Genomic DNA, 15,813 nt, shown 5'->3' on the forward strand with positions numbered 1-15,813 from the left:
TCAACTCCCTAGAACTCAGATGATTATTTTATCCCAAAGACTTCTGCCGCCTTTGAACTTGAACCTGAGCCTGTTTTTACAATGCACAAAAAAAGAAGCGGTGCCTAACCTTGCACAGCTTTGGCTGCAGGTTACCGGCCTGGGCTGCATCCCAGGTGAGCCTTGAACACGTCTCCACACTGGGCTTGCAGGCCTCCTGATGTGGGAGCCATTTGTCGGCATGCTGACTTCTGCTATATCTGTCCCCTGATGCAGCTGGGGGCACGGACCCCCGCGGCAGCTCCAGCCTGTGTGAAACTGTTCATTTGTTCAACCGTAAAGGCCTTCAGCGCGGCTGCCACAATCAAAAAACACATGAGATGGAGATCAGGGGCTCCCCACCACTGCTAGGAACAGTAGTGTGAGCGCCCAGTCCCGGTGGCTGTTCCTGCCCACCTCCCCCAGCCTGGCTGGAGGGCTCTGTAGGAGGGCACAGAGGTAGCATGTTTAACTCTGAAGTCACCTGTCGCAAACTTGTTAGCTGCTTGAGGATGAGATCTAGATCTTTTTTCTCGGATTTATAATTGCTGCCCTCTCTCCAAACCCAGAGCATTGAAAACGGGGTGGCAGGAAGTAAAAGGCAGTGTGCTGAACTTCAGGGTGCTGGTCAGGCCACCATAACTCTCGGGGCCTCAGTTTTCCTGTCCTCTACATGGGGATAGCTCTGCCAGTGGAATGCGATCCAGGATTGCCAGCCCTGCCAGCCCTGCAGGTAGCTTGCCTGCCAGGCATCTGCTGCCAGCCTCGAGTCCCGGTGAGTAGGGGAATGGTGCTCTGCATGTAGACTGTTGGCCCATTCTCCATTATCAACCCACCAAATGATGCTTTTATCAAGTATTAGAAGGTAAGATTTTAAACCTTGTGTTTCTTTGCTATCCTTGTGATTCCTTATTGGAACTTCTCTATTTCTGAGGGTGTATGTGCTGGGCCAGCCCTGCCTCTGAGGCTCTCAGACTGATGCCTCCTCTGGGTCCAGGGCAGTGGCCACAGCCACTTGACCCTCAGAGGCCTGAGATGTCATTAAAGACTAGAATGATTCACACTGATTTCCAACAGCTTGAGTTGAGATGCGAGGGGGCACATTTGCGTAAGCCCAAGCTCCCTCATGATGGGATACCAGCATGGCCAGTGAGCATGGGAAAGCAGGACACAGGGGATCCCTGGGTGGCTCAGCGGTTTAGCACCTGCCTTTGGCCCAGGGTGCGATCCTGGAGTCCCGGGATCGAGTCCCACATTGGGCTCCAGGCATGGAGCCTGCTTCTCCCTCTGCCTGTGACACACTCTGCCTCTCTCTCTCTCTCTCTCTCTATGTGTATCATAAATAAATAAATAAATAAATAAATAAATAAATAAATAAATAAATCTAAAAAAAAAAAGGAAAGCAGGACACATGAGGAGAATGGCAGGGAGTTCCTTTTGGTGGGAGCCATAGGAGAGGAGGCTGGAAGTGAGGTGCCAGTGGGGCATGATGCCAGGCGGGTGGAGGAGAAGGAGGCCTACACAGGGGCAGCCAGTGAGACTTTCCCAGGGAAGAGGTTCCTGCTTCCACCAATAATGAGGTCCTGCCCAGAAGCAGTCTCGAAGGAGATAGAGAGGAAGCTGGGGGTTCCGAGGGGGTACAGGGGCAATTTGGCTGTGATTGTAAAGATGAGGAGAGGTGGATGAGATTTTGGCTCATTCATCCCTAAAATGGACCATTCACTCAGCCAGCCCGCAGCCCCCGCGTGTGCCTGGCAAGGCAAGCCCCATGTCGGGTGCAGCGAGAAGCAATTTGCCGTGGGTCAGATGTGGAGATCTCCAAACTGACAGATGGCGGAGGAGTCTTTGGAGGGGAAACGAGAGGCATTTTTCTTGCCAAGATCTGTCCTTGGACAAAGCATATATTATAGGGTTCTCTCTGAAAGATAATGTAAAGAACCTACCCAAGACAAAGAGAGAGATAAATATCCCATACAAGGAAAAGAGATTTCTCACATCCCGATATTTTGGTGCCATGCATCTTGCCTGACACAGAGAACGTTCCAGCAAAGGCAAATGAGTTGGTTTCTATATCACAACTATGATGATCGTAACAGCCATTCTCTTGAGGTGTCCCCCTCCCCAGTCACATGCCTGCATCAAGACCCCACCACCATCAGGAGCAGCAAGGGGCAGTCCACAAGGCTGGTGTTGGCAGGAGAGCATGATGGCTGAGGTCCTGTGTAAGGCTTGTCCTTGTCAGGCCAGGGTGAAAGATGAAGGGCTTCCCCTAATGCCATGGTGTGAGCCCCCCAGATGTGGGTTAGTCTAGACAGGGCTGCCTCCTCATGTGCCTGCAGGCCCTGCCCTTCTAGGAAAGGGCAGTGGGAGGATGGGCACTGTCAACAGGTAAAGGATAAGTATTTGGGGGCCATAAAAGTCCCCTCATTACTGCTAATCATGGTTCTTAATGTATAGCACAGCTCACAGTGGTGCCACTATTGGCACTTGGGGCCGGGTAATTCTTCATTATGGTGACTGTTCCGCATGTTGTAGGATGTTGAGTAGCATCCCCAGCTTGTAACCACCAGATGCCAGCAGGAAAATTCCCGCTTTCTCAGTCGTTAAACCAAAATTATCTCCAGGCATCACCCAGTGTCCTGAGGTGTGGGGAGGGATGTTTGCAAAATCACCCTAAGTTGAAAACTGCTGGGATCCCTGGGTGGCGCAGTGGTTTGGCGCCTGCCTTTGGCCCAGGGCGCGATCCTGGAGACCCGGGATCGAATCCCACGTCGGGCTCCCAGTGCATGGAGCCTGCTTCTCCCTCTGCCTGTGTCTCTGCCTCTCTCTCTCTCTCTCTCTGTAACTATCATAAATAAATAAAAATTAAAAAAAAAAAAAAAGAAAACTGCTAACCTGAGCCGAATGGACCATCTCTCATCCCTCTGCCACGAGGGGCACTTCCCCTCATCTCCATCTGTATCCAACTTCTGTTCTGAAGCACAAAGTCTCTGCCTGGTCAGAAGCCAGGCCTCCATTTATTCCCTGGGGGCTCCCCGCTCTCCCCCACTCAGAGTCTCTTATTCACAAAGCGCCCCTTCTCTCTTCTGCATCATGCAGTTCTCCCTCTCCACATGTTCATTCCCCTGGGCTCGCAAACACAACACCTGAAAAGAAAATCTTTCCCTGACCTTCCTCTCGCCATCCACTTCTCTGCTCCCCTTCATGACAAAACTCTTGCAAAGAACGCCTGTCCACCTCCTGTCCTGTTGTCTCTCAGTCCAACCCAGATATGGCTTCATTCCCCAGTGCTCTAATGAAACGTTAGAGATTCCAAATGTCCAGGTCCCAGAGCTCCAGCCTCCTCCCCATTAGCAAAGCCCATGATCAAGCCTCGGTCCTGGTCTGACCAGAGCCCCCGGCAGCCCTGGACACAGGGAACCCACAGCCTCTCTCACAGGCTCCTGCTCAGACTCCAAGTGACGTCTGCCCATCCTCCTCCTCCAACCCTCCTCTAAACCTTGGGGTGGTGGGGGAGGGGGGGCGGGTCCAGGCCTCAGTTCTCCAGCCCCTTCCCTCTCTTCACACAGTCCCCAGACATCTCACTTGGTCCCATGGTTTTAATTTTTTTTAAGATTTAATTTATTTATTCATGAGACACAGAGAGAGAGAGGGAGAGGCAGAGACACAGGCAGAGGGAGAAGCAGGCTCCATGCAGGGAGCCTGACGTGGGACTCGATCCTGGGTCTCCAGGATCACACCCTGGGCTGAAAGCAGTACTAAACCACTGAGCCACCCCGGCTGCCCAGTCCCATGGTTTTAAATATCATTTAGACATGGATGGATTCCAACGTTGCATCCCTGGGCTGAACCAGTCTTTGAGCCCCACATTCACTTAGCCAACCGCCTCCCCTTCCACCAACTGCCGTAAAAGAATGCCTGGATCTTACCTGGAATGCCTACTCTTTCCTCCTCAGCCTATCAGCAAATGGGACCAGCAGCACCTGCCCAGTTTCCCAGGCAGGAATCCCAGTATTCATCCCTGATCTGTCCATTTCTCCCAATCCCTGCCCCTGTACTCCAGTTGATCGCCAGATCTGTTGGCCCTGTCCCCCAACAGGTGTCCCAAATTCATCTGCCTCCCAGCACCTTCGCAGTCCCTGCTGTGGCCCAAGCCACCAACCCCCAGTCACAGGCTCCTAACACATCTCCCAGCTTCTTCTGCTGCCCGTTCCCTCCACCACCTCTGTGCCCCCCCTGCCCCCCTGAGCCCCAGCAGGCCTACTTCCCCCACCCTATGCCTCCTCAAGCCATTCACAGTGGTACTTGCCAGTAGTTGCTCTAGGGGTGAGCGCAGGACTCAAATCTAACTGATGAAACCTGAGAGAACTCACTGTGGGGGGGCGGGGGGGACCATTTCCTTGTCCTTACAGCTCACACAACAGGAGGAGGCCCTCCCCAAGTTATACGATGTGCCAGCCTGTGATGCCCAGAACTGTCCAGCAGTATGGCCACACACTGAGGGTGGCAGGGCAGAAGGAAGAGAGCCTGAGGGTTTGATGACATCCTGGCACCATGAGAGGGACCTATCCGGGAAACTCCCACCAGGGCCTCTCTCTTAGGGAGATGACAGCTTTTCCTTATTAGTCAGCGGTTTCCAGGCAGGGTTAGCGCAGTTGAAGATACCTCAGCCGATGCACAGATTGTCTTTAAAAGCATAAATCAGACCAGTTTGGTCTCCTGCTTAAAATTTTCTAAGAGCTTTTCACGCAGTAAAACCCCAACTCCTCAGCATCACTGCAAGGCCCTGCCAGCCTGGCTCCTGACCATGCACCTTCAGCCTCACCGCTGACCACTGTCCCCAGAGGCCTCTCTCCCTGCTGTCTATGCCCATAGCTTCACTAGCCTCTGGGGGACAGGGCTCTTCCAAAATCCAGCCTTGGACCCCCTCTGTCAAGGCCCAAACCAGGCCACCAGGGGCCAACAACCTCCACTGACCTCCTCTCCTTTCAACAGACGGATTCAGCGGAGCTCCCTGTCACGTTAATATTCAGTGACCAAAGCTATGGTGCCTCTCAGGTGGACCCTAAAACCAGAACCCTTTGGTGCTCCCTGGGGGAGAGGACAGAGTCTGAATATAGCTCAACCTGGACCAGGAAGTGGTGGGCCAAGCAAGGTCCTCAGGAGGCCTGCTGTCAGGGACAGAGGCTATGGAGCAATGTTTCCTCTAAATACAGAAGCTGCCAGGATCTCTGTGAGCCCTGAGAGCAGCAAAGCCCTCTGCCAGGCTTGGGGACCCCTCCTCAGGAGTTCATCAGAGCTGTGGCACGCTCAGGAAATTGGAATTGAAACAAAACAAATACACTGATGCAAGCTGTTCTGCAAAATGGTTTGCTGATGCTTGTTTACAAAATGCAGACATGACTTAGCATTCTCAGGAGACAGGATAATTAAACAGAAAACAAACTACACTTATTTATGCTCTTGCAAGGCCCAGGGACTCCTCCCCATTGTACGTGAGAAGCTGGGTCCCCCACTCTGAGAGGCCAAGGCCTGCACTGCAGGGGGGGTGGTGGTGAGGCACGCATCAGGGACAAGCCCCCGTCTGGCTGCTGCCGGCTCTCCGGCTGCCTTGCTAGACACTCCCCAGCCCCCAGGGACCTGGGAGAGCAGCCTGGATGATGGAGACTTGCATCTGCCCCTCTTCCTGGGCTGGGGTTTTTTGATAACAGGAATGCTATAGTTTAGAAATCCTCTTGAGACTTGTTCACTGAAGAGTCCAAGAATAAGATGATAATCTACTTTTCAGATCGAATGCCCAAGGAAGGTTTAGAGGGTTATCAGTCAAGACAGAGATGGCACAGCAAGGCTCCCAGCCCACCTACCCCCAGAACTGTCACCATATTATGCAAGAGGTCAAGCAAGGAGCACAGGAAGGTGTCACCCCTGACATCCCCTTTCATGGGGCTCCTCCTGCAAACTGTTTCCAAGCCCCACCCCTTTCTCTTCTCCTCCCCCATAGTCACACCCTAACTCTCCCTGAAGGACAACCTCAGCCTCCTAAATGGGGTCCCTGCATCCTCTCCTCTCCCTCAGAGGCCCATTATTCACACAACAGCTGGAGCCATCCTTCTAGCATGTAAATCAGATCACATCCCTCCTTGACTTAAAATCCTCCAATTACTTTCCATTGCCTTCTATTAAAATCATCAAGTCTTCCATTAAAAAACAGTGCCTTGGCCTGTTCCACCTGGCTGTGTAGCTGGCGCCTCTCTGCTTACACGTGTACCACACACACCTGCGTTGTTCCTCATGCTGCAGACCCACACTGGCCTTCTTCAGTTCCCAGAGTGCTGTGAGCCCTCGTCCTACCTCAGGGCCTTTGCATGAGCTATTTCTCTGACTAGAATGTCCTTTCTCCTATTCTTGGCCTCAGTGTTTTCTTCTCCCTTTACAGATTTCTCCTGAAATATCTCCTGCTCAGAGGCTTCCACCACCACCCCAACTTACATCTTATTAGGTCTCACTGCTCTTCTCTCTCTTGTTCTTCCCATGCACAGTGTGTATTACCCTGGGTCACTTATTTACACATTCTCTCCCAGCCTACCCTGAGACCCCTCTCTCCCTTGAGCAGGGAGTTTGGATACTATCTAATGATGAAAACAGTAGAAATGGCTGTGGGATAACAGAGTGAGCTCACTGGACAGGAGGTGTTTGGAGGCTTGGAACAGAAGTCAGATCTCCTCTTATCAGAGGATTCTGAGGGTTCCTGACCTGAATGACTTGACCTCTCAAAGGTCCGTTCCACAGTTTATTATACTTTACTCTGTGGAAATACATTAACTTGAATTTCTTTGTCTTCTAAGGGGGTTTATGAGATAACACCAAATGCTGTAAAGACCCAAAGTCTCAGTAGCATGATGCAGCAAAGACTAATTTGTGGGCTCAGGCAGCAACAAGGAGGCTGTGTTCTTTGCTCCCAAAAAATGCACGACCACACAGTCTCTTAAGGGGAGAGAAGAAAGAGAGCATGCATGATGACTGCATGAGTCAGAGCTCCCAGAGTACCAGAACCAATAGGATACCTGGATGGATGGACAGACGGATGGATGGATGGATGGATGCATGGATGGATGCATGGATGGTTGGAGAGAATAATATAAGGAATTGGCTCACATGATTATGGAGGCTAAGATCCCAGAGTCTGCAGTTGGCAAGCTGGAAACCCAAGTGAGCCAATGTTATAAGTTCCAGTCTGAAAGCCAGCAGGTTTGAGACCAGGAGGAGATGATGTTTCAGTTCAAGTCCAACGGCAGGAAAAGACCTGTGTCCCATCCGGAAGGCAGTCAAGGAGAAGGACCTCAAAATACTATAAATACTCAGAATACAAATAGTAATAATAATAGTACAGTAATACTAAAAATACTAAGAATACTCAGGCTTTTTGTTCTACTCAGATCTTCCATTGATTGCAGGAGGCCCATGGACATTGGGAATGGCAATCTGCCTTAGTCTGTCCACTGATTCAAATGTTAATTTCATCCAGAAACGTTCTCACGGACGCACCCAGAAGAAGGTTTGACTAACCATCTGTGCATCCCTTGGGCCAGTCATGTAATAAAATTAACCATTGCAGTGATGTGGGGTTTGCATGGTCAGGCATGGTCACATCCATCTAGTCAGAACCAGCCATATGACCACACCCTGGCTCCCAGAGAGGCTGGGAAAGCATCTTAATGAGTGCTTGGGAATTGGAAAATGAACCAGCATCTGGGAACACAGGGCAAATTCTGAGTAACTAGCAGATAATTATATAATGTAATACATTCTTTTCTTTTCCCTAAAGCTACCCAGGCAGTTAAAATACTTTACTTTGCAAATACCTTGAGCAGAGGTGTTTGTTATCTTCGGGGGTAGACTTGGCAGGGCAAGGGAGGTACATAGACCGGTCAGCCTGACCAAGGCCCCCTGCTAGGCACAGAGACCAGCCAGGGAGGGAAAGCCAGCAGCCACGCACCCTGCTGACCAGGAGACCCTGGGCTTTCCACCCCAGTGCTGACTGACCTTCTGCTTCCAACTTCTGCCTCTACTGTGTGGCAAGGGCACACAGCACGCAAGGGCACCCCGAGGCAGTGATGTCACGACCCTTAGGCACTGAGCTCAGCTCTGACTTCCTGCTCCTCTACAACAGTCACCTGGTGATGTAGTTTCCCCGAAGCTAGAAGGGTTTATTGGCCAGAGGATGCAAAACAGAGCCCTGGAAGTCAGAGCATGCCCAGCTAGCCCAGCCCCTGCAGGGGCCCCTCCTGCAAACCACATCACACAGAGGCTGTGTGGGAGTGAGGCATGGGTCTGTCCCCTGCATCCACATCCACAAGGCCCAGTACTGGACCACAGGAAGGACTCTACCCAGAGAGAGTGGTCAGGCTCTGGTGCCTCCTCTCCCCACCCTACATCTAACACTTGGCCCCCCTGCTAGCTCCAGGTTAGCAGGTACTGGACCTGCTCTGCTTGCCAGCATATTCCTGCTGTATCCTGGCACATAGTAGGTGCTCAATAAACAATTGTTGAACGTGCACTACCCTAATAGTTCACTTGCTAAAAACTACTTATCAAGTCCCCTCTTTGTGTCAGGAATTATATTAGGTGCTGAGAGTACAAACGACATCATATAGACATGATCTCTGTCTGCAGCTTACAAAGGTGTTTATTTACACTGAAGAGCAGCACTTAATAACTGTAAAAAAAAAGAAAAAGAAAAAGAAAAGAAAAATGGTTGCAGCAACCCCAAGCACTGTGACTCAATGGAAAAAGTAAATTAGCCACAGATCTGCAGGTAATTAAGTTTATTGCCATCCCCAAAATGAAGTAAGCAAGAGGGAAGATGACAATGACAGGAAAATTGAATCAGATGATTCCTAAAGAAACAGGACATTTTGGACATATGCAATGCTGACTGGTCCAGAGACACCTGTGCAAGCGAGACATGCTCCGGTGCTCAGAATGTACATGTCAGGATGAATGTTCCCGGCCCCGCGGCCACCAAGTGTCAGCAGATATGTGCAAAGAGCCCTGAGGGGCAGGCTGTGGTGGAAGGGGACACAGGGACACAGAGCATCCCCCCAGCACCTTCCCCCAAGTCATGCCAAAGCCGCCACACCCTGTATAAGGGCCAGGTTTGGTTATCGGGTCCAGGAGATGTTGAGATGTCGCCTATCCCCTACGTGGTCCGGAGACATGAGGCACACACCTTCTACCCTTGTTTCTGTCCTGATTGCCAGCTTCATAGCGTGATCCTGGTCTCAGGAATGAGACCCGATGGGTAGCGTTTGTCAAACAGGTGTCACACCTCCTGGTGGGGGTGCTCCCAGGTCTTACCAGAAGCACCTCACTTTACAAGGAGAACAGTGTGAGAACAGGCTACAGCTACAGAGATGTGTCTAAGCACCCAGCCTGGTATCTCTCCAGATTGTCCTAATCCTCAGCTTCCTGAGCCTGGGTTCTGCTCTTGGAGGCTCAGTGCAACCTATTGACATGCAGGCAGGTTGATTGAGCTTTTGACAGAGTCTTTCCACCAAGAGCATCATTTGAAAAATGGCAAATGTCCAGGTAGGAATGTGTTCCATTAGTGCATTTCTAACATAAGAAAACTAACGCAAACTTGACAATAATTCGAGAACTTTAATTTCTATTGCTGTGAAGCACCAGAATCCTGCTTGAGAGGGTGCTGATGGTTTTATGAGTGTCTCATCGAGTTCAAGTCAGTGTGAGAAATAGTGCCTGAGATTAAGGAAAAGCTGTAATAGGATCTAAAACTCAATTCTCCAGAGCCTGAAATGCTATGGCCACCTGCTTTTCGGGAAGGGTGTTAGCCTGCTTCTAGTAGGCACATTAATCCCCTGCGGCCTCCTCGTCTCTGTGGGCTCCCAGGAACAGGGAGAGCGTGTATGCAGTGAGGAGGCTGAGGTCTGGTGTCTGGAAAACCAATGTGTTTTACTGCTCTGGTTGGAAGGGCCTAGAAAGGGAGGCAGGTGTCTCCCAGGAGACTGCGTCAGCCAGACTTGGCCTCAAGCCCACCTACTGTGTGCAGGCACTGTGCTAGGCATGGGAGCCCCGCACAGCCCTAGGTTTCTGCTGCTGGACATGCGACCTAGGTCATACCCTGAGGGATCTCTTTCATGCTAACCCAACCGTGCTGACCTTGACAGTATGTTCAATGTGACCTGTGCCTCTTCATCTCGGGGTGAGGGGTAGGAATCCAGGGGAAATCCATGGATACCAGAAGGCCTGGCTCATGGGGAGACAGATGTCCCAAGCTGTGAGGAAGCCCCAACTTCCTTGCTCTCCTCTGATTCCATACCAGGCGGCCTTCCAGTGTCAATTCTTACAACAGGGGCATCACCCCTCTTGTGGGCGCCTTTGCCCAGCTGTACCAGACAAGCTCCCACTGGGGCCCCTGGGGCCCGCAGTCCAGCCCCTCTCATTGCCCCACACACTCTGGGCACAGGGCAGATCTTGTGGCATGGTCCCCTGGAAACCTTGACAAGCCTCCCAAAGAGCAGCCCACGGAGCCACAGACCACCAGAACCACAACCAGCAGCCAGATGGATCCCTCAGTGGTCCCTCTGCAGGCCGCTGCCCTGGAAAGCTGCGGGGCGGCTGCTTCACTTCCCTCTCCCCCGGAACAGAGTGCAGGGATCGGAGTCCCCTGCCTACACGTGTGCCTGGCAGGGGTAGTAAGTGTGTGGTCACTGCTCCCATGCTAGGGCCATCCCCACAGACAGCAGGCCCCCTGGCCCTCCTCTCGTGCCCGGCACACCATGAGGCTCCAGAGGACCACGCAGTCCTCTGTGCTAGGCCACAGCACTGCTACCAACCTGTCCCCAAAAGCTCCCCTAGAAGGGGAGGCAGCCTGCAGCCACCTGAGCCAGCCTTCAGTTCTGCTGGCGCTCCCTGTCTTCACAGCATGTCTCCACTTACCTTCCCCTTTTCACTGTGCATGGTGGCAAACCTTCCAGGTGGGACTGGGAAGGGGACAGAGGGAAGAGACGACCCTCTCTGTGCCTCTGGAGCGTCATAGGGTGTCAATCGGCCCAACGTACTCTTTCTGTCAGGGCGTCTGTCCCCACTTCCAACCACCTGGCACCTGGCCCCGTGGTGGCCACAGCACCCAGGCCTAGAGTGTGGGACAATCCTGTGACAGCATGGTACTCCATTCCACCCAGCCCCAGGGATGGCTTCATGGAAGAACACAGGAGGCATGTCTGGCGATCAGAGTTCTCTCCTGTGCTTGTTGCCTGCACTCTTGGGAAGCATTTGGTCCCCTTCTCTGGGATCTCTGCACAGGGACAGTGTGAGTGTGGGACCGCCACTGGGCATCTTGCAGCCGAGTAGAGCATGCCTGGTTGAGGGTCCCCGATGTCTCTACAGCCTCCTCCACCCCTCCTTGGATTTCCCAGTTGTGAAAACTAAGACCGCCCTGCTTTTTTCTTCTGAAAGTGGTCCGGCATTTCTGAGAGTTTCTGTTTCTTAAGTCTGAAAAGGTCCTACCAAACTCAAAAGGACAGTGCCTTTCAATCTTCCACAAATACCTAAGTGTCCCCTTGTGTTAAAACTTCAAGATCCCAGAGACCCTCCCTGAGGTCATCTCTAGGGTCTCAGAATAGACGAATAGGAGGGGACTGGCGGGCACCACGTTTAAGTAACATGGGAAGAGAAGAGGACAGGGGCTGGTCAGTCAGGGACTGTTTTAAATTCTGTGGGTGATGGGAGCTGTGGGTGGCTTTTGAGCAGGGCGGTAACATATCACATGCTCACAGGAACAGGGGCGATCTGGAGGGGTGAGCACACAGGGGTCTGTTGGTGTCTGGGGTGGAGAGTAAGGATTCCGGGGGAATCCCCAGGGAAGCCCCTATGGGACTTGGCAACTATCGGTGCTACCACTTGAGGTGTCACTGGTGCCACTGTGGGCACACGGGCAAAGAGCAAAGGCAGGTGGTGCTGGGGGGCAAGGGAAGGTGCACCCAGCCAGTGCCTGGCAGGGTGAAACAGGGCCTGCAGGCATGTCCACTTAGAACCATGCACTCAGAGTCCCAGGGCCCAAAGCAACATGGGTCCCCAGAGCCCACCTAACCTGATCCCTAATTTTATTGATGTCTGAACTGAGGCCAAGTAGCAGGAAGGGACCTGCCAAAGGCCACTTGGCATGTCACCAGCAGAGCCAGGCCTGGAGGTAGATGTCCAGAGCCACAGTCCAGAATCTGCCCTGCCCACTCCAGCCCCAGGCCATGATGCTCTTTTTCACTCTGGGAAATGACTGTGGGAGGTCATTTAGCAGGGAAATGGGGCCTGCCTGGGGAAGGTGTGTTGAACAGTAAATAACTGGGAGGAAGGACAGAAGGAGAGCTTTGGTTGCAATGGATTTCTTCAGAATTTTTAAGCCAGTCAGGGAATATTGACATGAATTAAATCCAATAAAACATTCATTTAATTAAACTTTAAGTGATCCAAATATTTGCTGTTTGGTTAATATTTGTGTAGCTGACAGGAGCAGCATTATGATGGTTCTGTCAGTATTCACGCATTCTAATTTTGCATGAGCCTTTCCTACGCAAAGTGCACATCTGCAGACATATGAATGATCCGGGAAGCACTCAGGAAGGATGCTGGAGCCAGCTGTCCCAGCAGCCCTCCCACTCAGATTTTTACCTGTTTTTAGCCCTGTGCTAAACTTATTGAAATACATGACTTTGGGGCCACAGGGAGGATCCTGCATTGCACATAGGTCTTACGTTGCAAATGAGATCCCAACCAACCAGAATACCTCATGTCCCCATCCCTGGACCCCCAGCACTCTCCCCTTCCATCTACCCAGAAACCCCCCTCCGTCTTTTAGGCAGTGGTTGTCAGGCCTCAGCGTCCCATGCAAGCCCCTGAGATGCTTGTTAAAATTAGGATACCCCCACCCCTCCATCACCTGAGTCTTTCAGCCTGGGGCAGAGGGGCAGGAATCTGCGTTTCTATCCATTGCCCCCGAGATGCGATCCAGTAGTAGGGGACCACACCTTGAGAACAGGAGCTCTGGCCCAGGGACATCCCGCCTCCTCCAGGGGCTGCTGGCTGAGTGCTTCGTTGTCCTTTCCCGTGTAGTTGGACCAGAGCTCCACCACGCAGCGAAAACGTGATTTCCTTCTGTAACACGCATGCCTTCTCCGCCAGCCCCTGCCACCTGCGCTGGGAGGACAATGTGCCTGAACGTTCCGTCCACTGCAAAGCTTAGTCTGAGCAGGTCGTTCTAACAAGTCCGTATTAAGTAATGCTCTATCTAAGAAAAGTGCCCTATGCCTCTGGTTCCCACCAGCATCCCCAGCTGCCCCCCACACTAGCTTCTGAGTGTGGAACAGAAGCAAGCAGGTGTCCTTTGCCACCATCGGTGCCCCCTGCAAAGACTCCCAGTTGCCCTGTCTCAGGTCCTGCTCTTGGTGTGGGCTGTCTCAGCATCTGATGTCCCCTAACAGCTTGGCCTCCGCAGCCCCTGCTGGCACGACGCAGCCCCGGAGGCTCCAGGGCCGTTCCCTTAGGGCCTCGGGCTCAGAGGTACACAGCACCTCACGGCCCAGCTCGTGTGCGCCGGGAACCGTTGGACTTGTCCGCGCCACTCAGGAGCCCAGGGGCTTCTGGCAGATAATCCCGGCTCTTGGCTCTGTGCCTCGCTTCCTGTGCTCACCCCAGGGGGGAGGGGGAGGGGTGCTTAACTCCCTTCTAGAATCCCCTTTGGCTCCCCTCACCTACGTGCCAACAGGCACACCCTTCTCACGGGTTCCCTCATCCCCACAACACCCTGGGAAGAGGAGGGGGTCTGCTGCCTATTTCCACAGAGCCTCATGGGTCATCTGATGAGGAAGGCATACTCTTCTTCACTCGGGGACAATTCTGGGTTCCGAATCCTCAGGGTCAGCACAGCACAGGAGGCAGACCAGCGTGGCACGTCCTCCTCCCTCTGTCTCTCTGCCCCCTCTGACTCTCCAGAGCCTACGGCCTGCTAGGGAGGATGCGTGCCTTCTCTCTCCTGCCCTAACCAATAAGCCTCATGACTCAGAGGTGGGAGGGCAGCAAGCAGGACGTGATTTAAGAGGGAACCTGAAATGCATCACTTTAATGTTTGTAAAATATTATGCCGCTGCGTCTGCATCAATCACTTGGTGCTTATCTTTCCCCGTGCGGCTCCTTCACGGGGAGTCACATTTTTCCTGTGCTTGAGTGCCCCCTCTCTACCGGCCTGTTGGCTCCTTTCCTTCCTTATTTCCATTTTCTCCATTTTTCATCCATCCATCCAACAAGCACTGATTAAGCACCTAGTGTATATCTTGCTCATCTCTGTGAGCCCAGGGCCAGGCCGTGGAGTGTTTGTGGCGGGGAAGGGGCTTTGCTACTCAGGATCTGACCTGACTGCACCTGCTCTCACTTCACCTACTTTGCAGTACATCACAGCTGCCACTGTTTTCATTCCTGCCCCTCCCTCCCCATCCCCCTCCACCCCCAACCTTCTCCCCGTGCTCATGAGCAAGAAGGTGTGAGCACAGACATGCTCCCTGGCCACGCAGTTCAAAAAGGTTGGTTCCCAACTCTGTGCTTTGCTCCACACCTGGCAGGGTCCCCAGGTCCCAAAAGAGTAGTAAGAGTGAGTAGGGCTCCCAGCATTTTTGTTGGCATCCCGGATAATCACAGACCCTCAGAGCCAGCCAGCCTGCCTCCCTCAGCTCATGCCACCTCTGGGCTGCTGCCCCAAGCGCTCTGAGTTGTAGATCTGAGGGAAGAGTAAGGAAGAGGCAATCCTGTCAGTAGGCTGGTAACTCTCCCTCCAAGCCTGATCCCATGTTGGTATATGAACAACTTGAGTCTCATTAATTTTCTCATAAATCCTGAAAATTTCTAAAAGCCTGTGGCTGCAAGCAAATATTTTAGATCCTTCCCATTTGCCTCAAGAATGATCAGTCTTAATGCTGGTTAGCAAGTATAAAATGGCAAGGATTAAAAATTTGTGCAGCCCGAAGTACGCTTCAAAAAAAATTAAAGACTACACTGCATGGTTGCTGAACAGAAATCCAAATCCGAGTTCAAAGAATCCTCAGACAGAAACAAACCTTCAAAGGTCAGCCAGTTCATTCCCCAGACTTCAGACAGTGCAACCTTTAAATTACCCCCAGATGGATGAGAGACCTGTCAGCTCAGCCAGCAGACCTTGACTGCACCAAGCAAGGCTCAGACTTCATGAGGCCCAAGAGCACAGAGCAGGGCGTCCGCCGCACATCTGGCTCCCCAGTCCCCGTGTGGCAGCCCACATTCTCAGCTCAACTGCTAAATCCATAGCCCAGATGGTTTCCCTACACTAGCTACAGCCTCTAATTTCTCTGACTCACAGAGCCCTTGGAACGTTTCTCATAAGTCACGAAGGAGTGTCCATCTGTACATTTAGATGGCACACTAAGTGAGTTCAACACACAGTTTTCAGGGAGCCTCAAAGCCTCCAGGCCCCTGCCCTGCAGGAAACCCCTGTGGCCATTGGCCCCACTCCACCCGCCGGATGTGCCCCTGACGACTTTCTCCTTTTCCCCCTGCAGAGGTGGTTCAGCTCCGCCTCGCCCCCGAGGAGAGGGTCAGTGTGGCCACAGTGACCGTGGGACTGAGCATCGTGCTGACCTGCGCTATCCGTGGAGACCTGCGGCCGCCCATCGTCTGGAAGCGCAATGGGCTTGCCCTCAACTTCATGGCCTTGGAAGACATCAGTGTAAGTCCCTCAGCTCTGACCCTGAACGC

At 52.6% G+C, this 15,813-nt stretch overlaps 1 protein-coding gene across 2 annotated transcripts in view; it reads left to right on the top strand.

Annotated features, from left to right (window-relative positions):
• The window catches only part of FSTL4 (follistatin like 4), a 399,727-nt gene that overhangs the window by 322,748 nt on the left and 61,166 nt on the right, over nt 1-15,813 (top strand). For both annotated transcript variants that reach the window (XM_055302728.1, XM_055302729.1), the window contains exon 7: nt 15,618-15,784. In XM_055302728.1, the coding sequence (XP_055158703.1) occupies nt 15,618-15,784 (167 nt within the window). The remainder of the gene's footprint in view (nt 1-15,617; nt 15,785-15,813) is intronic.

Source organism: Nyctereutes procyonoides, unplaced genomic scaffold, assembly GCF_905146905.1.
Source record: "Nyctereutes procyonoides isolate TBG_1078 unplaced genomic scaffold, NYPRO_anot_genome, whole genome shotgun sequence".
Taxonomy (NCBI): Eukaryota; Metazoa; Chordata; class Mammalia; order Carnivora; family Canidae; genus Nyctereutes; species Nyctereutes procyonoides.